This window comes from Globicephala melas, chromosome X (genome assembly GCF_963455315.2).
Source record: "Globicephala melas chromosome X, mGloMel1.2, whole genome shotgun sequence".
NCBI classification, from domain to species: domain Eukaryota; kingdom Metazoa; phylum Chordata; class Mammalia; order Artiodactyla; family Delphinidae; genus Globicephala; species Globicephala melas.
This window is the reverse complement of record NC_083335.1, coordinates 100,735,422-100,760,624: the sequence shown is the minus strand read 5'-3', so window position 1 is coordinate 100,760,624 and position 25,203 is coordinate 100,735,422. Positions and strand designations below refer to the sequence as shown.

Here is a 25,203-nt window from a genome sequence, read left to right as displayed (position 1 = left end):
TTTCCTTGTTCCAAAAAGCACTTTTGCAAGAGCAAAACTACTATCTTTACATACCAGTTTATACTTTCTGAAAACATTTTCTTGCTATTATGTGAATAGCAATTCAGCTTCTTAATGTGTTACCAAAAAAAAACATTATAACCGCTTCTAAATTGCATTGATGTATTGTAGAATTGAGTTGAATATCTTTGTAGGCTGAGCATAATTATCCTCCTGCCAGGAACAAATAAGTTATACTGCTCCAGAGAAAAAAATATGCATATGAATTTATGTGGATGGATAAATCCTTATAAAGTTTAGCTCTTTATAACACAGTGAAAGAAGAAGAAATGTACTTGGTGACGCTAATGAATAAACTGGGATCATTATATTATCTATCATGCATTTCCCCCACAAACTTGCATTTTACTGCATATAAATCAGGGCAGAGCATTTCAAAGGACTTTATATAACGAATGAGGCAATTTTAGGATAAACTATATAAGAATAAGCCACCTAAAGTCTTCAGTTATACTTTAAACAAGATTATATATATAAATATAGACAGAGATACAAAATGAATACTCCAAGTGAAGAGTTCAAAATTACATATAGGGATTTCCCTGGTGGTCCAGCGGTTAAGTCTCCACGCTCCCAATGCAGGGGGACCAGGTTTGATCCCTGGTCAGGGAACTAGATCCCACGTGCCACAACTAAAAGATTCTGCCTGCCGCAACTAAGACCTGGTGCAGCCAAATAAATAAATAAATAAATATATTTTTTTTAATTAAAAAAACACAATTACATATAAACTTTGATTTAACTCTGTTAACATCTTTACCTCTTTAAAGATACCTAGCAGAAAAAGTTTGCAAACAACACTAAATACAAGCCAATTTAAAAAAATAGGATTCCAAACTATACTAGGTAATTGCAGCAACATTAGTGTAAACCAAATGCGTTTATTATTTGCAGTGTAATCCAATATACTGGGGGATGGCATGCGCTTTATTTTAATTAGCTGTTTCTTTTAAAGGGTTGCTTGGTCCAGCTGTCTTGATAAGAAAAAATTGTAGTCATTGCTCAAAATGCTTGTAGCAAATCTAGTTTTAAATTGAAGCAATTTATTCCGAAAGCAGTCTACTACTGCAGCAATAATCAATGTGTTTTCCCTTAGCCCATACTGGAGCTTTCCACAGACTATTGTTAATTGCCTGTAACTAAATGACTGCTTGTGCCCTTAAATGTAACTCTTTGGCACTTGTTCATTTGTTGTGTTTAACCAAATGCCGGTTTCCCTTAGGTTTTGCCCAGCGATTTTGCTTTACAATTTTCAATATTCAGTCTCAGTCCCTTAAAGGGGGCAGAGTCTATCATTTTAACAAAATAGCACAAAGGCTAAACAGATTTTTAAAGGTTTGCACTTTCTCTTTCCATCCTCTGATGTTGAATTGTGCTGAAATGGAATCTTTATTTTTTAAATGCTGCCACTCCAGGCAGCTTGAACTTGAGCTGAAAAGCAGATCCCATTTCAAAAGGAAATGACATTTGCTGGGGCAACACCATTCACATTGTAATGTAAAGATAAAATACAGCAGTGAGCCCCAATCATTTCTTTTAACAGTAACAGAATTTAACCCCTAGTAATTTTGTCCTGACCTAATGTATAAGCAGTAATGGCTGGCACTCATATTAATGAATGTGTCCAGCTTGGAGCAAAAGAATGTGGAAACTGAATCTAATGCACCATTTTCTTTGGGAGAATTTACACATGCTATATAAACCAATGGAAAAATTTTCAATGGAAAAATTTTTAACCTGCACGCATTTATAATATGAAGGCAGGTGTATTAGTCTTTACGCTATAAAAATAACGTACTAACTGAGGAGCAAGCACTATTGTGTGGACTGTGGGGAAAGACACATTTCTTTTCCGACTTACAAGTTTGTTATAAGCACACCGTGCTTCTCCACGTAATACTATGGAGGTTTCTGGGGGAAATCCGAGATACTGTCAGGATCTCAGAATAAGTTAGCTCTTTGTAAATGCTGTTTCTTGGTCTAGTTTTGGGTATCCCTAGTATTAAGAAAATGACTATCATATGGCTCAGAAGAATTTTTCTAGCGTTATTGCTCACACTCTAGGTATATGTAAGTTTTCATATGTTTGTACCTTAAAGGAGGTATTCATGTGACACAAGACCATTTCTGTAATTGCTAAGCCTCATCAACCCTGCTCTCTTTTTCTCATTACATTTTAGACAGTATTATTGGTTAGCCTAATAAATAGTGTATTCAAGGTAGTATATACAGTTTTTTGAGTGGCTCATGACATCTAGCAATGGGAATAATTCACATTTGGGCAACTACTTTTCTGAAAACAAAAAAGACTTAACTGTCATAAAATTTTTCTCTTACACATATTCAGTTTTTAGAAGTTAAAAAAAATGTGTGTAGAGACCAGTGTTACAAATAGCATTTGAAGAAAATGAGAATGCTGCTTACTGGATTAATAGAATTATATTTCAGGCATAGTTTTTGATTGTTCTAAAAGGTATTCAATGAGATACGGGTGTGTAAGGCATGCTAGATGCCCAGGCCCAGTGCCATGGTTCCAGAATCAAAGGATGTGCTTAGGGGCACCGTGAAAGAACCATTCTCTGCCTGGGCACTTATCTAGAGCAAAGCAGCTGTCCTGACTCGCAGCTTTCCTTACAGCTCCTTCCCACATAGCCCTTGGGTTAGAACTTACAATGACTCTTTTTTTAAAAAAAATCAAATTTTTAAAGAATTGAAGTACAATTAACGTAAGATAAAACACGTAGATCGTAAGTGTTTAGGTCAATGAGTTTTGACAAAAGTATATATCAATACTTGTATCTACACCTGAAAAAAGACACAGAGGTTTTTTGTTGTTGTTGTTGTTGTTGTTTTTTACCCCATTATGTTCCCTCTTTCCCCTTCCCAATAAAATTTCCCATCACCCATCCACAAAGCATCCATTTTGTGATTTCTATCCCTGAGGTTTATTTTGGCCCGCTCTTGGACTTCATTTAAATAGAATTATACGGAAGGTATTACTTTGTGTCTGGCCTTCTTCACCTAACATAATTTTGTGAGATTCATGCATGTTGCAGTAGTTCATTCTTTTTACTGCTGAGTATATTATATCACACGGTCACACACAGTTTGTTCATCATATCCTGTTAATGAACATTTAAGTTGTTTCCAGCTGTGGTTACTATGAATAAGACTACTCTGAACATTCTTGTACCAGTCTTCTTATAGACATCTGCTTATATTTCCTTTGGGTAAATACGTAGGAGTGTAACTGCTGTTCATAGGGTAGATTCATATTTAACTTTATTAGCGGCTACTCAAAATTTTCTAATATAGTAGTACCATTGGGCACTTCTGCTAGCAGTGTTTGAGAGTAGAAGTTAAGCATTCTCCATTATTTTTTTATTTCTTTTCTCACACAACAAATTTCAGAGTGATGAATTCCAAGTGTGTAATGCATTATATTAGAAAACAGAATGAATATTAAAAGGAGCCACAGTCCAATATATACACTACCAAATGTAAAATAGCTAGCTAGTGGGAAGCAGCCACATAGCACGGGGAGATCAGCTCGGTGCTTCGTGACCACCTAGAGGGGTGGGATAGGGAGGGTGGGAGGGAGGGAGACACAAGAGGGAAGAGATATGGGAACATATGTATGTGTACAGCTGATTCACTTTGTTATAAAGCAGAAACTAACATACCATTGTAAAGCAATTATACTCCAATAAAAATGTTAAAAAAAAAAAAGTAGCCATAGTCCAAATGCTTCTCTTTCCCATTATATCCAGTGTAATTTAAATCAGATTTTTTCTGGTATATAAATTAGCCTATGGGCATAAGTTAGAGTTTTATACAGGCTTCTATGTGTGGTGGAGTTTAACTGATATCCTGAGAGAACAAGACTCAGTGTACCCCACAGACTTACCTACCCACTAATCTTTTCTGTTCACATAGTAGTGGGAAAACATTATACTAAATTGGGTTTTGTATTTTATTCCTGGTACTTTTGTAGTACTCTCTTGTTGTAGTCCCTCACAAGATTCAGCAGATAAAGCTGTCTGATATTTACAAATAACAATATATATAAATTTCCTTGAGGTACTTTTTAGTATTTCACACTTCGTATTAATTCACTTAGACTCTAAAAGATTTAATAACTCACTTTATTTTTTCTTTCTTAAATTCATAAATTCCGATCACTTTTTATAAGTTTTTCTTCTGTGTCCTATTTAATTTTAACAAGAGCAGAAAAATACACTTGATGAAACAGTAGTTTATATGTATTTTTTTTATTAAACTGTTGAATTAGAAATGAAGGACTAGATAATGAGAACTATGGCTGAGGTTTTTTTTTTCTGTAATCATCACAGGAAAAGTGACATCACATGCAAGCACACACACACACAAACATGTCCTTGTGAGAAAATTATGGCCATACTTTTCAGATTATTAATCACTGATACTACATTGCACCCATGATGATTTCACCCTATTTGTAAGATCTCAGGAGTGATCTTGTAACCCAAGAGTACTTGTCACTGCAAAGCCATAGATTATTTTAAAGTTCTCAGTCTAAAACTACACTGACTATGTTACAAAATTAGATAACCCATTAGTGGATTGTAAATTACAGGATCAAAAATGCCATTATTTTAGAGCCATAATTTCAGGAATATTTATCTTTAATGGTAATTAAGGCAACTAGTATTTTTCAAGGTAGTTGTCAACTGCAGGGAACAATGGATACCCATCAATAACATTTGGACTATTATGATCAATGTCAACATGTATAAATAGGCAGTTAAAGTGAGTTTCAAAATCTGTGCATTCTGGCTTAATGTTTAAATATCAGTATCATTGAATTTGTTACAATGTTCATGAGCTCTAAAGGAGAAGAAAATAAGTGAATATTTTATCCCTTAAATTTTCTGATCATTTTTTATGCAATATAAACATTCAGTAGGAATAAGAGAACTTGTATACAGTGAATGGCAGGAAAATTCCTCTTTTGGGTAGAATGTAGTAACATACCAAGTAAAAGCGGAAAGAAAGGATAAGAAAAAAAAAATTTAAGTAGCTTAGTGAAAGGAAAATACTACCAACATAGTCTGGTGTGACATCCACTCGAGAGCCTATTTCTTAAGCCCAAGTTAGCACTCAGCCTCCGAGACCGTGGTCAGCCACATTGACACCACTCTATTCAGAAAGCTACAGGACAAGTGTTATTGCTTCTGACAGGAGCCGGCAGACAGTATTCATTAGGTGGTCCACCCAACACTCTATGCGACAGTCTGCACTGCCCTTCAGGAACTGTGCTATTTGACTCCTCATCTCCTCTCAGCCCCAACTCCCAGGTGACAGCTCAGGTGGGAAGGATCAAGATTCATATTGGGTGAGTTCAGAAACCATCCTGGCTTAAAAGCTTCATACCACAGGAACCGATTTTTCTTTTATCAACTCCATGAGCATAGCTTGCAGGATTCCCACAAGGGTTGGGTTTATGTGTAAGAGTTACTCGCACCCCAGCAAGCCCAAAATTATAGTTTCCAATCAGGTATTTATAATTCTCTCAGTCCAAATGCAATCTACCAATATAGGTTCATTTTTACCAGAAGCAATGTTTCTTAGAAACACAGCTACCACATACTACCTTATCTGGTTACCAAGGCAACAGCTAGAAAGTTATCAAAAGATCAAATTCTCAGGCAGAAAAGGAAGGGGTTGTGTTAATCCATTACCTGCATCTGATCTCATCCACAAAACTGTGAAATCAAGTTGAATTTATGATTTTGGATGTGAATATGGTATAATTCCCTCTTGTAATTTTTTTTTTAGAGCTGATGTATACAGTTGAACTTGCTGGAGGGCTTGGTGCTATCCTTCTGCTGCTTGTTTGTTTGGTGACCATCTACAAGTGTTACAAGATAGAAATCATGCTCTTCTATAGGAATCATTTTGGGGCTGAGGAGCTGGATGGAGGTAAGATGAGTTCCCTCTTTTAATGTTCTTTCTGAATATTCTGTTTCCTGCTTTTGTTTTTCTGAGGGGAAGAAAAGTTACCTGAATAACTATTTGCAGCAGCTCTTACAGTCTTTCAATGTTCAGTTTGTAAATTCATCTTTTATATGGAACTATATGTGTGATGCTTTGCAGCCAGTAGGTATTTTCCTCTGAAAATTGTAAAGCAATACCTACTCTTTTTAGAATGGTATTCCAAACAGCACTTGCGAATTACAAACACTGCCTAGAGTGTTATCAGAGTGTTCATTTTCTCTCACCTTGTAATCAGTACTGAAAGTCCAGCTTTACTTCTGTATAAGTAAGGAGTGTCTCTCTTTTTTTTTTTTTTTTTGCGGTACGTGGGCCTCTCACTGTTGTGGCCTCTCCCGTTGCGGAGTGCAGGCTCAGCGGCCATGGCTTACGGTCCCAGCCGCTCCACGGCATGTGGAATCTTCCCGGACCAGGGCACGAACCCGTGTCCCCTGCATCGGCAGGTGGACTCTCAACCACTGCGCCACCAGGGAAGCCCAGGAGTGTCTCTTTTAATTGTGTTCCCTGGCCCAACAGTTTGAAGTGAATCTCAATTTGTTCCTTGTTTAGACTGGTCAGTTATAATAAACTGGTACCAAATATTTTAGAAATCATCCAGCAGTCTTTTCAATCCTGTTTATTTAGCTATATTTAGACAGGCTAATTTTTATTCCAAGTGGGGACCAACAGATAGGAAAGTGTACAAGCAAGTTGTTTTCATAAATCTAATACTTTTACTTAAGTTGGATAAGTAAATATTGTTTTTGTAGAAATCATAAGTATTATTTGCCTCTGGTCAGTCATGAATATGTGTACAATCTAAGAAGAATTTGGAGTCCTTACAATTGAGTTCCATAAACCACCTATGAGAGGACTAAAGTTTTTTTTTTTTCCTTTTTTGGTCGTTTGAAAGTGAGTCATAATATAAGATAGACTTGCAATATAGGAAGCATATGTGAAGTGACAATAAATTGTACAGATGGTCAAAGTTTCTTGATCATTTTTGTAATCTCTTTTTATTGACTGTTCATTTTTCACTAATTGGTACAAAGGAAAATAAAGCAATTGCCCATGCTACCACATTTCCAGGGGCCTCTGGAATAAATGACATTTATTTGTCACTTTGTCAGACTTGTGAAGAAGAGCCATTTATTCAGCATCCCTAACACTCCTCTCTTTTTAACCTTCTCCCCTTCCCATCAGGGTGAAGTCTGTGCTGCAGCAAAGCTGTTTGTTTGTTGGGTTTTTTTTTTTATTTTAAAGTACTGATTAGCCTATTTATTCTTTGTTTCTAACTTTCTTGCCTGTTCATACAAATTATTGTTCAGTACTGCTTCAAAGAGAAATGAGAAAATTGCCAACGTCAGAGTCGTTGTTGAGTGAGAATCAAGCAAAGTGCTAGGCATTCTTAAAATCATTTTTGCTAAGCCTCAAAAAAAAAATCTAAGGTCAATGTTATAATATCCATTTTACTGATAAAGCAACTGAGGCTTAAGTAAGCCTCAGTTAAGTGGTTAAGTAACTTACTAAAGAAGATAGCACTAGTATTATTGTAAGTGGCCAAGATGGGATTTGAATATAGGTCTATTTACAAAGCCTTTATTTTATTGGACACTGAGCCCCTATTGTTTTTAGCTTTTTAAAACTTTGGTGTGTTCAATATAACCTAAAGATCTGCTGTTGCTTGCACAGTTAGCATAGTAGAAGGTATTTGAAAAAGCAGATTACCTAAACAAGTCTCACTTTATCTATTTTGAACATATTTTGTGTTCTGAATGATATGAATGATTTCACCGAAACTATCAATTTCCAGTATAATTTTTTGTCGTGTTCTGAATGGTAGAATATTCTGAAGAGTTTAGTTGCCTCTAAACCTATGTCTCATCCCCTTAGATCCGGATCTACACATGCTATTATGGTTGAATAAACATCTACTCTTCCATTGTTGAAAAATTTCTCTGACATCATCAAATCCCCATTCTTCCTAGCTCTCCCACAAGTCCTTTCTTTTTCCAAAGAAGAGATAATTGTTAAGAGACCCCAAACTTTTCATATTCTTGACTTGGCTTCAAAAACTGTAATTTGAAAGTCAAAGTTGATCGGTCTTCTTTATTCTTGGCTACCATGTTATCTCCCCTGAAAAGGGAATACATAAAGTGCTCTTGGAAGGAAAGGCAAAGAGTGTGAAGAAAAAGAGGGAAAGAAAGTTTACCTCATATATTGAAGTAATGTCAGAACTATGGTGATTGATAATAACAGATTCACTGACTATTTATTGACTATGTATTAAATGACAAGGGCTGTGTTGACTATTTTATTGATAGAGAGCTATACAACCAGGAAGACAGAGTTCAAACCCAGGTCTAAACGACTCCAAATCCCCCAAATTTCCATCACTGTATCAGACTAGGAGATGGACTGTTTGGCATCTAGACACATTTAGTCAGTTCCTTTCAAGTCATTGCAACAGGCATTACGTGACTGTATCAGTTCTATATCAAAAGGATTCTATTTTTCCAAGATGGAACATATTGATGCTTTGCTCTCTTAGTTTGTTCACATCACTCCTTGTTCCCCTCTACACAGCCTTGCATTTTATTGTTTCCCCTAGACTCAGGCCTTAGCACTTCTCTTCTAATTCTGCAGCACCGCCTTTTTGGATCACATGTACAACCCTGTCTACACTTGCATTTGTGTACAAATGACTCCTAAATCTAAATGTCCTTCTCCCAGTTCTCTTGTTATCGTTTTTTCTCTGCTAACCTGTTGCTTTTCTCCACTGTGATAGGTCCCAACCCCAGCTTTTGAGTCACGCACCCCCACACTCATTTCTTATCATCCTCCATTTTACGTCTCAGTTCTTTGTATCATCCTCTACCTCATTTGCTTCACTTCCTCCTCATCTGCCATTTCCAATTAGTAATCATGGTCAGTTAATTGTACCTCCTGAAAATAGACTATTCCCTCAGTCTTCATTGCAAATGCCTTGTGCAAACCTCCTACACCACCTTCTTAGCCTTTTTCTGTTCCCCTCCATTTGATCCTCCACACTCAGCCAGACTTCTCTTTCTAAGTACAAATGTACTGTGATTCTCTGGAAAAAAAAAAAAAAGAGCATGACTCTATGTTGCCTGCCAGAGCAGAAAGTTTTCTTAGCTAAGAAAGCAACTGCTGTAACAGGGTGACCCAACTTACATTTATAGCCTGGCCACCCCCATGGAATCTGATCATGCATAGTTCCAGTTAAAAGGAGGTGCTGGTGTTTGGACAAACACAGCTATTGAGAATGGACCAAGACAATGCAGTTACACATAATTCTCAGGTCCCTTTGAGTAAATGAGGTAACCATAATGGTTAGGGGTAGGAGAAGGTAAAGTACTCCTCTACCACCTTGATTCCACAAAATGGTGAAAGAAAATTTGGACAAATTCTGCTGCATATACATTTATTAATAAACAATCATTTAACCTATCCTATAAACTTGAAGAAGTCCCAACTCTGTGTCATGTGAGTGTGTGTGTATCTGTGTGTGAGTTCCCAAAAAACCTTGCTCCTGAGGCAAATGTGACAATGCCAGTGGCAAGATTAGGCTAACCATCTAAAGACACCTAAGGATATTCTTCATTAACTGGGTAGTGATACAGAAAAATGTCATGCTGTTAAATGAAAAGTAGAAAACAAAAAGATTTGTATACTGTGATCATCAGCTTTGCACATCCCTATGTCTCCATGTAGATAAGAACTGAAGGATAATATTTAAACATGAAAACAGCATTGTAGGGTGTTATGATTCGAGATGTTTATACTTACATTTTTTCAAAAATTTCTCTAATATTTACCATCTTTTCTATTACATGTAACTTTTTACATTCTTTCTGAAATAAATTTGAACTTATGAAAAAAAATTCTTCATCAGGACACAGGACCATTTGGAATCAAGCCTGGAACAGTTTCCCTAAGGAGGCAGGCCACTGACCCCACTAGATACTTGAGGGGTGGGATGTGTCTCTAAATGATGTTATGTTATCCATATGTCTTTTTTTAATTGAAGAATAGTTGATTTACAATGTTGTGTTCGTTTCAGGTATAGAGCAAAGTGATTCAGTTATAAATAAATAAATAAATAAAATTCTTTTTCAGATTCTTTTCCCTTATAGGTTATTACAAAATATTGAGTAGAGTTCCCTGTGCTACATAGTAAATCCGTGTTGTTTATTTATTTTATACATAGTAGTGTGTATATGTAAATCCCAAACTCCTAATTTATTCCTCCCCCCCTTTACTCTTTGGTAACCATAAGTTTGTTTTCTATGTCTGTGGCTCTATTTCTGTTTTGTAATTAAGTTCATTTGTATCATGTTTTTTAGCGGTATAAGCGGTATCATATGATATTTGTCTTTTTCTGTCTTACTTCATTTAGTATGCTAATCTCTAGGTCCTTCCATGTTGCTGCAAATGGCATTATTTCGTTCTTTTTATGGCTGAGTAATATTCCACTGTGTGTGTGTGTGTGTGTGTGTGTGTGTGTGTGAGTGTGTGTGTGTGTGTGTGTGTGTGCACGCCACATCTTCCTTATCCATTTATCTGTCAATGGACATTTAGGTTGCTTCCATGTCTTGGCTATTGTAAATAGTGCTGCAATGGACATTGGGGTGCATGTATCTTTTTGAATTAGAGTTTTCTCTGGATATATGCCCAGGAGTGGGATTGCTGGATTATATGGCAACTCTATTTTTAGTTTTTTAAAGAACCTCCATAGTGTTCTCTATGTAGCTGTACTACATTCCCACCAACAGTGTAGGAGGGTTCCTTTTTCTCCACACCCTCTCTAGCATTTATTTGTAGAATTTTTAATGATGGCCATTCTGACAGATGGGAGGTGGTACCTCGTAGTTTTGGTTTGCATTTCTCTAATAATTAGTGATGTTGAGCACTTTTTCATGTGCCTTTTGGCCACCTGCATGTTGTCTTTGAAGAAATGTCTATTTACATCTTCTGCCCATTTTTTGATTGGGTTGTTTTTTTGATTATGAGCTGTTTGTATATTTTGGAAATTAATCCCTTGTCGGCTACATCATTTGCAAATATTTTCTCCCATTCTGTAGGTTGTCTTTTCGTTTTATTTATGATTTCCTTTACATATGTCTTGAGTAGCACTGATTTCAACATGGAGGGTCCATTTCCAAGATCTACTATATACTTGGTAAAAAGCCACTAATTTTAGCAATGAAACTTTATTTCTAACATCCATTGTGCTAATTAATGAAGCATCTACTTTTGATCAGAAATAAAGATAGTTGAAGTGTTTGTAGTGGCTCTAGAGTGTTGCCTTATTCTAATTAAATGCTAGCTGACCATCCTCATAAAGGCAACCTACTGTCTCTAGAGCTGAACATACACTAACATAATATCCTACCATCTTTGCTGGAATAATTACAAAAAAAAATACAGTTATCACAACAACCAGAATCCTTTGCCCCTCCATACCTCTGACTGGGGTTTCCCTTCCACTTTTGTTTAAATGCTTGTATAAAGGTAGTCCTTCCTTCCTTCCTTCCTTCCTTTCTTCCTTCTTACCTGTCTCTTCTCCCTCCCTTCTCTTTCTCTGTCTCATATACAATTCATATATCCCCCTAACTTACAAAGATTCCCCTCTTAATCCCAAGGTCTAGTTATTTTCTCCTTCATCTTTACTAAAATGGTACTTCAGGCACATCATTTTTGCAGCCCTTTTCACTTTGAGTAACGAGCACTTACTAGTGAATACTTACAACTTGTAGAGCATTGTGAATTCAAGATTCCTTATCACATTTATTTATTTATGGGAGCAGAAGGACCTCTTTTTTGAGTTCCTATGGATTCAAATAGTCCAGAAAAGTACCAAGTAGTAAAACATGTAAACTAGAACAATATTGTTAAATTTTCAAAGTGTAAAACTCAATCAGCTTTATTTTCGAGTATAATTGTCAGATGCCACCATGGCTGAATTGACATGAAAAGTGGAATTTATTAATACAATGACATTCAATAATCACAAAATCAAAATATTAATAATGCTTAATGTTTTGTTTTGTTTTGTTTTGTTTTGTTGGCGGTACGCGGGCCTCTCACTGCTGCGGCCTCTCCCGCTGCGGAGCACAGGCTCCGGACGTGCAGGCCCAGCGGCCACGGCTCATGGGCCCAGCCGCTCTGCGGCACATGGGATCCCCCCGGACCGGGGCACGAACCCGCGTCCCCTGCACCGGCAGGCGGACTCTCAACCACTGCGCCACCAGGGAAGGCAATGCTTAATGTTTTTTATTCAAAGATCTATCATCTGTTTCTGCAGAGTTTTTAATTGAAAAATTATTAGTTGGAAATATAAAAAAGCATATGAAGGCAAATCTGAAATACAAGAAAGAAATGACTTAATTTTTTTAAAACTCTTATTTATTCAGATTATGTCAATGCTAGTTTTTAATGATCGCATAATTCTGTGCTAATATACTACATGCAAACATAGAATATCGCCTTTTAAAATGAAATACACAGTTCATCATTGGGCCCTACCCGGGTCTCCTTTTGGTAATCCATTTGCTGAATAATGGCCTCTGTCACTAGTCAATTTCACATATGTGACTTATAAATATTTGAAAGTAAATTTTAAAAAAGAAGTGGCCACCTGCCAATAACGTCTGACAACCATTCAATAGGCGTTTAAAGGTTAAGAACTCCCAAAGACCTGAATGTCAATCCCAAGCCATTTATATTGTCAGTAAATCTCTTTCCTAGCCCACATCCAATATAGCCACCACCTTCATCTTGATAAGGGAGTCTTCAGTCTACATTTTCTTAAAAGCTCTATTGTTCTAAAAAATCCATGGATCCTTTGGCTTCTCAATCCTTTTGAAGAGAATTGACTAATATCCTCTCATATGTCAAAGAGGAAAATATTTATTTATCATTTTTCCAACCACTTTTTTTTATTCCTGTTACACAGTTCTATATTTTCCTTCTCTCTTCAAGATTTCTTAATAATATTTTTAATTCATATTTTTATTTCTTAACTCTCCAGAGTCTAAACGTTTTCCCCCTCAAATATATCTTTTTATAAAACATAGTAGTTCATTCGGTAAATTGAAGGAGAAAATTCTACTGGACTAATTGTTTGACTTAAAGTAACAAAGCAACTAATTAATTGGTTAGGTTTGGTGTTTTTGGTTTGTTTGTTTTTCTTTCTCCCCCCAGCTTTATTCAGATATAATTGACATGTAACATTGTGTAAGTTTAAGGTATACAGTGTGATGATTTGATACACATATATATTGTGAAATGATTGCCACAATAATGTTACTTAACATATCCATCACCTCACATAATGATTTCTAAGATCTATTCTCTGCAACTCTCCAGTATATAATGCAGTATTGTTAACCATATTCACCAAGCTGTGTATGTATCCCTAGAAATTATTTTTCTCATAGCAGGAAGTTCATTTACTTTGACCAACATCTCCCCCTTTCCCCTGCCCCCAGCCCTTGACAACCACCATTCTACTCTCTGTTTCTATGAATTCAGCTTTTTCAGTTCCATATTGTAAGTGAGATCATGCAGTATTTGTCTTTCTCTGTCTGACTTGTTTCACTTAAGCGTAATGACCTCAAGGTCCATCTAAATAAAATGGAAGGTTTCCTTCATTTTTATGGCTGAATAATATTCTACTAAATAATATTCTACTGTGTGTGTATGTATTTTTATATATATGTATACACACACACACACATATACACATTTTCTTTATCCATTCATCTGTTGATGGACACTTAGGTGGTTTCCATGTCTTGGCTATTGTGAATAATTCTGCAGTGAACACTGGGGTACAGATATCTCTTTGAGAGAGTGGTTTCGTTTCCTTCGGATATATACCCAGAAGTGGGATTGCTGGATCATATGATACTTCTATTTTTAATTTTATGAGGAATCTCCATGCTGTTTTACATAGTGGCTGCACCAACTTACATCCCCACCAACAGGGCAGAAGGGTTCTCTTTTCTCTACATCCTTGCCAACAGTTGTTACCTTGTCTTTTTGATAATAGCCATCCTAAGAAGTATGAGATGAGGTCTCATTGTGGTTTTGATTTGCACTTCTTGATGATTAGTGATGTTGAACATCTTTTTATACACCTTTTGGCCATTGTATGTATGTCCTACATGTCTTTTTGCTATTGAGTTGTATGAGTTCCTTATATATTTTAGATATTAACCCTCCCCTTATCTAATATATGGTGTGCAAATATTTTCTCCCATTCTGTAACTTGCCTGTTTATTTATTGATTGTTTCTTTTGCTGTGCAGAAGCTTTTTACTTTGATATAGTCACACTTGTTTAGTTTTGCTTTTGTTGCTTGTGCTTTTTGTGTCATAGCCAAAGAATTGTTGCCAAAACTAATGTTAAGGAGTTTTTCCTTATGTTTTCTCCTAGGAGTTTTATGGTTTCAAGTATTACATTTAAGTCTTTAATCCATTTCAGATTAAAATTTGTGAATGGTGTGAAATAGGGGCCCAACTTTATTCTTTTGCATGTGGATAGACAGTTTTCCCAACACCATTTATTAAAAAGATTATCCTTTCCACATTGAGTATTCTTGGCCCCCTTGTCAAATATCAACTGACCACATATATGTGGGTCTATTTCTGGGCTCTTGATTTTGTTCCATTGGTCTATGTGTCTGTTTTTATGTCAGCACCATACTGTTTTGATTACTATAGCTTTGCAGTATGGTCTGCAATCAGGAAGTGTGATGCCTCCAGCTGGGCTCTTCTCTCTCAATATTGCTTTGGCTATTCAGGGTCTTTTTTGATTCCATATGAATTTTAGAGTTTTTTTATATTTCTGTTAAAATTGCCATTGGAATTTTTTTTTTTTTTTTTTTTTTTTTTTTTGCTGTATGCAGGCTTCTCACTGCTGCGGCCCCTCCCGCTGCGGAGCACAGGCTCCGGACATGCAGGCCCAGTGGCCATGGCTCACGGGCCCAGCCGCTCCGTGGCATGAGGGATCCTCCCGGACTGGGGCACAAACCCACGTCCCCTGCATCGGCAGGCGGACTCCCAACCACTGCGTCACCAGGGAAGCCCGCCATTGGAATTTTGATAGGGATTATATTGAATCTATGCATAGTTTCGGGTAGTATGGTCATTTTAACAATATTAACTATTCTGATTAATGAACATGGGATAGCTTTCCATTTGTTTCTTCTTCAGTTTCTTCATCAGTGTCTTATAGTTTTCAATGTACAGATCTTTCACCTCTTTGGCTAAATTTATTTTTCAGTATTTTATAATTTTTGATGATATTCTAAATGGAATTGATTTGCATATGTTGATCCACCCTTGCATCCCAGGAATAAATCCTGCTTTCTTTTTTGCCTATGCCACACAGCATGTGGAATCACAGTTCCCCAGCTAGGGACTGAACCCATGCCCCCTACAATGTACGCATGGAGTCTTAACTGCTGGACTGCCAGGGAAGTCCCATAAATCCCACTTGATCATGTTATATTATCTGTTTAATGTACAGTTGAATTTGGTTTGCTAGTATCTTGTTGTGATTTTTTTGTATCTATATTCATTAGGGATACTGGCTTATAGTTTTCTTGTAGTGTCCTTATCTGGCTTTGGTATCAGGATAATGCTGGCCTCATAAAATGAGTTTGAGAGTGTTCCCTCCTCTTCAATTTTTCCTTGGAAAAGTTTGAGGATTGCATTAATTCTTCTTTAAATATTTGGTAGAGTTCACCAGTCAAAGTAGTTGCTGGCTTGAGGATTTCTGTCTGATTCTTTTTTATGGTTTCTGTTTCTTTAATAAAGTTCTCATTTTGTTCATGCATTGTTTTCTGATTTTGTTAAATTGTCTATCTGTGTTATTTTTTATTTCACTGATTTCCTTTAAGATGACTATTTTTAATTCTTTGCTGGACAAGTTGTAGATCTCCATTTCTTAGGGCTTGGTTACTGGCGCTTTATTAGTTTCCTTTGGTGATGTCATATTTGCCCGATTCTTTGTGATCCATGTATCCCTGCGTTAGTGTCTCTGCATTTGAAGGAGCAAACATCTCTTCTAATCTTTACACACTGACTTTAGCAGGTAAAGTTCTTCTCCTGTCTGTTCCCCAGGCCAATGGGATTACCTCCAGAATCCTAATCATTCTGGGCTGGAACTAGTTTTGAGACTGTTGCCGGGTCTGCAGTGAAGTTCTTGGTTGACAGGCTTGTGAGCAGGAGCTCAGGTTCACATGGATCCTGTCTGGTCTCTGGGTGGAGAGGAATGCCTCTAGTATATCGTTCAGTAGTATAGCACTTGGACAAGTGTTCACTTCAGGATCCACAATCGGGTCTTCACTCGGTGGACCTATTGCCAGGTGTGTGGTTGGGTATGTCTCCCACCAGGTTTCTTGGAGGGCTTCTATCTGGTCGTTGGATGGGTCCTTGGGTGGGCAGGACTGGCTCTGTACTGCAGCTGAGAGGATACATGCAAGGGATATCTTATTTGACCATCTTGCTGACTTCATTCCTATTTTTCTTTTTTTGTGGGAAATTATAGTCAGAATCTCTTGAAAATCATGGAAAGAGTAAACCAATGACTATATTAGAGCTTATGAATATTATTACAGAGGGTGTGTACATCAACTGTTTTGCATCTCTGTAGTCAATAGAATTATAGTTGAAGGTTTAAGTTACAGAAAATAAAATTTAGAGAATAAAGTTCAGAATAAGAAATATATTGTTGTACTCTCTTGTTATGACTAACTAGTTTTCAGCTGGTTATAAACTTAAGTTGAATTTAAAAGATCACAGTCCTACCTTTAAAAATCTTAGCATAATTTTTTTCTATGATTATAAAAAATCTCAATTTTTCAGTTTCTTATACACATTAAGATTAGTCAATGTATGTTCTTACAGATATAAAAAAAAAAATCTAAGAGATCTTTCCCAAGATTCAGATTCAGCTGGTAACTGGGAAAAAAGAAGAAACCTTAGAATCCATATGATTTTGAATCAGAAAACATTGCTGAAATTAGCATGATATCTGGCCTGGTGTTTGCAGTCTGATAATTTTCAAGTCAAGAGTTTGCTTTTGTGGGTAAATAAATGCCTAGCCCAATACTGCGCTGACATAGACTCTGGGGAAAGAGAGGAATTAGATATCAATCAAGTGTCCCATTGATTTGAGGGAGGAAGCTGCTGCAGATGCTTGCAAGGGGCCTTATTACCAGAATTACCTACATGTGAGTGACTCCTTTTTATCTGGGAGATATTAGCTTAAATGTTATAAATTCACTCAGATGACATAAAGAGATAGAAAACTGACTGAGACCACAGCACCTCTTCCCGAGGTTCTTTTAAGCTTAATACAGTTACTGAATATATTAGTCTAGGTAAGAATTTATCCCCTTTTTGATGAAAGGGGATTTTCAGCTATTTTATTTAGAGCACATGCCCTGTAAGTATCAAGACCACTCATCATGGAGCTGAGGCTGCAGTGTGTAGGTTTTGTGGTACTTTGATCAATTACCTGGCAGCTGACTGCAGTTCTTTGATGCCTTTGAGACCTTTGGGTACCTATACCCTGTCCTAGAGCAGAATTTCTCAAAGTATTGTCCCTGGACCGGCAGCAGTATCACCTGATAGTTTGCTATAAATTAAAATTCTAAGGACCTATTCCAGATGCTCTGAATTGAAAACTCTGGAGGTGGGACCTAACAGTCTGTATTCTATCAAGTCCTCCAAATTGTTGCCGTTCATGCTTCAGCATGAAAACCACTTTTTCAGAAAAGTTTACAAGGACTCTGAGGTCTTCAACTGAGTCACAGTGAGAAAATAACAGTTCAAGATTATTCCAAAGGAACTTTGCTAAACTTTGACCCTGTAGCTCCTAGTAATTACTTGAGGAGTCCAGGCAGCTTGGAGTGTGTATCACCAAAGCCATCTCTCCTAGGAAATGACCCAAATCTTGAGAAAATCTCCACACTAGCCGTAAGGTATGTCATGTGATACCCAAATGAGAGGCCATTCATTCATTTCATCAACAGATATGTTTGAGCATCTACTAAGCCCTAGTCACATATCTGAGTCAAGGATCTTGTGGTCAAAGAAAGAAGATAAAATGTGAGCACAGTAATATAATACATGGGAAAAGAGATCACCTTCAACTCAATGATATCAGACTCAGATTCAAAGGAAACAACTGCAGAGTTAGCTGCTGTTTTTTTGACAATGGATAGCCATAAATATTTTTCAAGCTACCATAAACACAGTCAGTGGTGAGGTTTGGAAAAATAAATTTTGTGATTCTATGCGGAATGGGCCAGAAGAATAAGGAAATGGAGAGGGAAGACCCACTAAAATATAATTATAACAGTTGAGAAGAGAGTAGGGCCTCACCTAGGATGGAAACAGAATCCAAAGGATTTTCACCAGTGAATGGCTGTGAGGTTATTGGTAATGAAAAGAGATAAGTGGAACATGCCTCTGAAGTTTGGAGACTGAAGATGTGAGATTGTTATGTTAATAAAATTTAAGTGAAATAAAATGTGAAAAGAAATCTTGAGATGGGAAGCTTGTTTCGTTGTGAACATGTCAAATGTGAGGTACATGCTGAGCATCCAAATTAAGGGGTCCAGGTTACAGATTCATGAGAAAGAAGACGAGATTGGACATCTACATTAGAGAGACGTCTACACAGAAGTGGTTGTTGATGTCATAGGAGGAAAGGAGATTTTTAAGGGAAAACAGACTGAAAGACAAATGAAACAGGCCACAGAAAACATCTTGAGAAATGACAGTATTTATGGATTGGAAGAGAGATGTCCATTGAAGAGGCAGGGGAACCAGAAACAGTGTCATGTAAGCAGAAGTGATATCCAGCTGGAACTTACGAGTATTGGTGGACCATTGTTTACATCTCCTCTGAGTCATAAGTGCTCTGTTCTTTTTGTTGTTCATGTTGATCTGGTTATCAAATATTTTTTAAGCCTACAGAAGGCAAAAAGCAAAGAATGAGAATCTAGTCATTATACATCTCAGGTCTGAGCAAACTTCAGCACTCTGGGAGGAAAACCTCCCAGAAAGAAAGTAGTATATGCATGAAATCATTCTACAATCTGCAGTCTGGCTTAAAGAGTCCTCCCTTTGGCCCATGACCCCTGTACTACTCTTTGCAACACATTTATCCTCTGGAAATAGATTGTTGACTTGTCTACATCTTCTACTAAACTGGAAGCTACTGACCCATATTGCAAAGGGGAAGATTTTATCTCATAGATATGGCATGTGATTATCTAATAAATTGACATTTTAATTAAATACTAACTGGTATTATATTATAGCTTTATTATGTGCTATTTTCTATGATTTCTTACTCAACTGAAGTATTCACATCAACAAAATGGTACCACTGTAGACTGCTGGCATGTGTGCGTAGACATGGTATAACAAACATAATTATTATTTTTTGTGAAAATTGAATTTTATTTTTACTATGTACAACTATATCCTGGTTGAAGAATAAAGAAAATACCAAATACCAAAATATGATAGGGATGATTACTTTTTTTTTTTTTTTTACCTGAAATGTGCTTTAAAGAAATCTTCCATAGCTAAAGGTTCTTTTCCCCAGGGATCCTGTAGTAGAATTGCTAGCTTCTTATATGCCTGTGTTAACTTTAGGTGAAGTAAACAGTTTTTTGAGTTTTCCATGACAAGTTATAGAAGTGAGCTTTAGTGTCTTTGAAGTCAAAAGGAGTGTCCCAAAGCCATCCAGAGCAAGTCATGGATGCCCCTGTATCTTTGATGTTTTATACCCCAAAGATTTTAAATTTTCTATACCAAATGCCCAGTTCATTTTGTTCTGAAATTTAAGAGTGTTTCAATTCAACTTGATCTAATAATCAAATAATACAATGACAGTCATTGGGAAAGAAGCACAAAAGAGACCTAAGCATATTGATATTGATAGGCTCAGCATACTGATAGTATTTAGAATTGAGGTGAATTATGAATCCTGATATCACACTCCGAAAAGGAAATTGGAGAATGAGACTATGCAGAAGATAAATGACTTCTTATTCTAAGAAACAACAAATGAGAATTTGGGGATGTTTACATTAAGATAAAAATAATGCACAATAGTAGTCATCAAATATTTGTAGAGTTCTCATGTAAATATGGGGAAGAATGAGGGAAGAAATCAAATTTTAGAACTAAGTTTCATTCATTTATATTATAATTTTGGATTCTTATAGTCAAACTGATTAACATGATGAAAAATAATTTGGCAATAATTTACATGTAAGGTAAATGAAGATCAGGAAAACAATATGTTTTTCTATAATAATTCAGCATACCAAACTCAGTTCTAAAATCCAAGAACCAGCTCCCAAAGAAAAATTAATTATTCCAAATTTCATTTTATTTTTTCCCCAAAAGAAAATCAGCACAACACACACAACCTAAAAACCATTCCTCAAGCCAGTTTCAGTGTTCTTCCTTTGATTAGGTGAATGTACATTTATGTAGAATAAGAACGTACTATCCAAATATGTCGCTTTTATAAGCTGTCAAAATTCTCTATGATCTGTGCATCAGAGATGTTGAGCGTTACCATTTCATTGCTCTTTTCATTAATTTTTCTCCTACTGTCTTGATAACAACAAAAATAGTGACTCCTTTATACCCCCAAATTCATTCCACGATACTTGGCATTATTGTATTCTTAATGAAAATTAATAAAGACTTCTTTCTTTGGCATCCCAGAAGTGGGACACTTGGAGATATTTATGAAATGAGGTGAATGTTCTCATGTCCTACTGTTTTCTTTGTAGCGTAGTGACTTCAGCTTTACTCTGTAATGTTCTTGACAGATAATAAAGATTATGATGCATACTTATCATACACCAAAGTGGATCCTGACCAGTGGAATCAAGAGACTGGGGAAGAAGAACGCTTTGCTCTTGAAATCCTACCTGATATGCTTGAAAAGCATTATGGATATAAGTTGTTTATACCAGATAGAGATTTAATCCCAACTGGAAGTAAGTTAATGTTTTCATTTAAGAGTGTGCATATACTTGTGTCCGTCTGTGTAATCATCATTTTTAAACAGAATTTAAACTTTTAGTTCTTCTACATCTTTCAGTTTCTCAAGAAAGAAATGGCATTATGTGTTCAAATGAAAAATAAGTGTTGATACCCCTGAGGAAGCTACTTCTATTATTCTATAAAGCGTCTCATGTTATAAGCCTTGACATTTAAAGAAACCAAGTGAGAGATTTGTACCTGGGAAAACATTTCTATCTTTGAGAGAAGAAAAGTCCCATACTCTGTTCAAAGTGATCATTGGCTATTTTCATCTTCTCAAGGGTTTACCTAGCAAAAAGAACCAACAATTCTCATTTAATGTGTGAAAGAGAATTTACTGGGGCTTTCTGGACCCAATGTTCAATTTACTTATTCTGATAAACCCTCTTCTCTGTTGTAGCATATATTGAAGATGTGGCAAGGTGTGTAGATCAAAGCAAGCGGCTGATTATTGTCATGACCCCAAATTACGTAGTCAGAAGGGGCTGGAGCATCTTTGAGCTGGAGACCAGACTTCGAAACATGCTTGTGACTGGAGAAATTAAAGTGATACTAATTGAATGCAGTGAGCTACGAGGAGTTATGAACTACCAGGAGGTGGAGGCCCTCAAGCACACCATCAAGCTCCTGACCGTTATTAAATGGCATGGACCAAAATGCAACAAGCTGAACTCTAAGTTCTGGAAACGTTTACAATATGAAATGCCTTTTAAGAGGATAGAACCCGTTACGCACGAGCAGGCTTTAGATGTTAGTGAGCAGGGGCCTTTCGGGGAGCTGCAGACTGTCTCAGCCATTTCCATGGCTGCGGCCACCTCCACAGCTCTAGCCACTGCCCATCCAGATCTCCGATCCACCTTTCACAACACTTACCATTCACAAATGCGTCAGAAACACTACTACCGAAGCTATGAATACGACGTACCTCCTACCGGCACCCTGCCTCTTACCTCCATGGGAAATCAGCATACCTATTGTAACATCCCTATGACACTCATCAACGGTCAGCGGCCACAGACAAAATCGAGCAGGGAGCAGAATCCAGACGAGGCCCACACAAACAGTGCCATCCTGCCGCTGTTGCCAAGGGAGACCAGTATATCCAGTGTGATATGGTGACAGAAAAGCAAAGGACACCCCGTCCCTGGGAGTCTGAGTGGAGTCTGCAGTCCAGTGCCTGGAACTAAATCCTCGACTGCTGCTGTTAAAAACATGCATTACAATCTCTAGAACACGAGGAAAAACAGGGTCTTGTACATATGTTTTTTGCAATTTCTTTGTAGCATCAGTGTCTTCCTGTTTTACCATGTCTCTTACCATTACATTTTTTGACTTTGTTTTATATGTCATTAGAATTTGTAAATTTACCTTTTTTTAAAGAAGAGACTTATGTATAGATAGAAAACCCTTTTTTGCTTCATTAGTTTAGTTTTAGAATGGGTTTTTATTTCCTTTCCTTGATTTTTGTTTTGCTTTTAACATTTCCTTGGGGTGCTTGGACAAATCTATCCGATGGGACAAGGAGCGCCGGATCCTCTCTTGGGTTCTGCCTAGGATCAGCAGGGCCATGAGGGCCTTCAGAAAGCAGTGCAACGAATGCCAGCATTGCCATTTGGGAAAAAAAAAAAAAAAAAAGATGAGAAGAACACTTGTTCCTAGGAGGGCCGCACCAATCAGAGCCCTGAATATCTTCCTTGTCCCACCTCATTCCCCACCTCTACCCTTCTAATGGCGGCATGATGTGTAAACTCTGAGAAGGGGTTGGGGGGGGTCTAACTGTCTTAACATTTAATTCACTGCTCGTCAGAATACACTCCAGACCCAAAAGTGTGCTAGTCACTTGACAGTGACCACTACAGAGTGCTAAGAAGAGAAGATCAAGGGCAGAAAATGGGGGAGAGTGTGCTGTTTCCGTTTTTTAAATGAGTTGATGTACCCTTATATAAATATATATATATATACATATATATATATAAAAACACACAACAAAAGAAACAAAAACAAAAAAAAGCAAAAAGACAAAAAAGAACAAAAAAATCAAGCCCTATATTTGATCACTTCCTGGAAAGGCATGAATGTGTTTGTGGCTGTTTTTGTTTACTATTCTACTTCCTCTTTTCCCTCTATAATTTTCTGCAAATGAGATTATGTGCAAATGCCTGGCAAGTTAACTCAAAAGGGTGAATCAACACAAGTCAAAGTGAAATTTACATTGAAGGCTTCCAAACCAAAGGGAAGGGCAGGATGTGTCATCAAATATGTTTTGTCACCTTGTATTATAGAAAATGTTATTTTCTAAAGAGTCAGTGCAAATCTGTGAAACTTATTATGGGGTCCCTTTGTATTTAAATGTTAATTTACTGTATTTAATTTTCAGTGCTATATTCAGAATCAAGTGTTTGGTTTCAGTTTGTGAACATAAGCAACACTTATTAATATCAAAGTGTTTATATAAGCACTCAGGAGGTCAAACATATGAATACCAACAGAAATCAGTATTTTCAAAATAAACAGTATTTACACAAAATAGTTTTTAAATTAGGTGAGAAGGTATTTAAAATAATTAATTTTTACTGTATAAATAATTAGTTTTACTTTAACTGTATAATTCTATCTGTCAGAAACAGAAAGCTGATGCTCCCAGGAAATTCATCTCTTACCATTTAGTTTTATGTTTGAATGACATAGCAGCTAATACATAGTCATGTTGAAAATGATGAAACATCAATCATAAAGGAACTTGCAGAGGGCAGAATTGCTAAAGGGAAATATTACCTAAGTAACTTTTAGTTTTAAAAAAAAATCAGTGTGATGAAAACACTGATAATAGAACTCATGCATTACTTTAGTGATTCATTATAGGAACTTCCATTCCAGCCATCGTCTGTGGGCTCGTGTAGTGAGTATTGTATGTTTGGTTTATTCCTACCACCATATAATGAGAAAACAATTCTACACTTTTGGTCACAATACTAAGGTATGAGTTGGCCACACACACAAAAATGTAAACTTCAGTAGAGTTCACTGGGGAGGGTAAAACTGAATTGCAGATGTATGAGAGATGAGTATAAGAATTTTGTAACAATGCAAACGTCTCATATTTGTGTGACAAGGTAAAGGACCTTCAGGATGTGCATTGATTTTTATTAGCTAAAAAAATGCTTATTTCCCTGACAACTCGCCTCGGTCCTTCTCTACAATCTGTTCTTTATTCCCGTGCTCCCCTTGGACCTGTGTCACATTTTCACAAACCAGAACTGAAGCTGCAAGGACACATAAACTTTAAGGTCAGCTTTGCACATTGGTTTATTTTCAGAATCCAAGAAGGCCATTGTTTACTTTGTACTGTGGACACCTGTCAGGGACTGGTGGCAGTCAACCTCATTGGACTGGATTCCAGATTCCCCCAGTGCTCAGAAAACTGTAAACATGGCAATGGCCTGGTTTATTTCTTTGTTTTTTTTTTTTTTTTTTTTTTTAAGTGCACGATGAAAGTGTGGAATAAATGTAGAGGAAGTATTCAGACCACAGTCATATTTTAGGCATCCATAGGTGTTAATTTAGCTGCATTGGGAGTACATTTTTTGTTCTATTTTTAGTGTAGATTTAAGAACTTTGAATAGCATGATTCAGGGATTGATGGGTAATATTTGATATTCTCACAACTTAAAAAACGTTTTTTTTCCTCTAATGCTTTGTCATATTTTTAGAAAATAAATGGAAGAAGAAGCTATCTATGGCTTTAGAAACATTCCTCCCAAGTATTCCTCTATCAGCTCCATGTGAAAACAAATGAAAGAAACTGTCATGTGTTTACGTGCTCTATGTTTAACAAAAGTTATGTTAGAATTCACAATAAAGAGAGAAAAAAATGTATTTTCCCTAGTGCTTAGGTTTCATCCTTCTCTTTTTTCGGTGGGGACTGTGGGGGATAAGAATATTCTAGCTGTAAAAACACAGTTGAAAGTGTGAATATGTTAGCCAAGCAGAGGGAGATAATCAGCGTCTGGACTTGG

General features: G+C 36.7%; 1 protein-coding gene across 1 annotated transcript in view; it reads left to right on the top strand.

Moving 5' to 3' along the window:
- IL1RAPL1 (interleukin 1 receptor accessory protein like 1) overlaps positions 1-24,607 on the top strand; it is a 1,328,695-nt gene extending 1,304,088 nt beyond the window's left edge. The window contains exons 9-11 of the mRNA XM_030845253.2: positions 5,878-6,021; positions 20,971-21,141; positions 21,588-24,607. Of these exons, the coding sequence (XP_030701113.1) occupies positions 5,878-6,021; positions 20,971-21,141; positions 21,588-22,306 (1,034 nt within the window). The 3' untranslated portion in view covers positions 22,307-24,607. The remainder of the gene's footprint in view (positions 1-5,877; positions 6,022-20,970; positions 21,142-21,587) is intronic.
- The last annotated feature ends 596 nt before the right edge of the window (positions 24,608-25,203 follow it).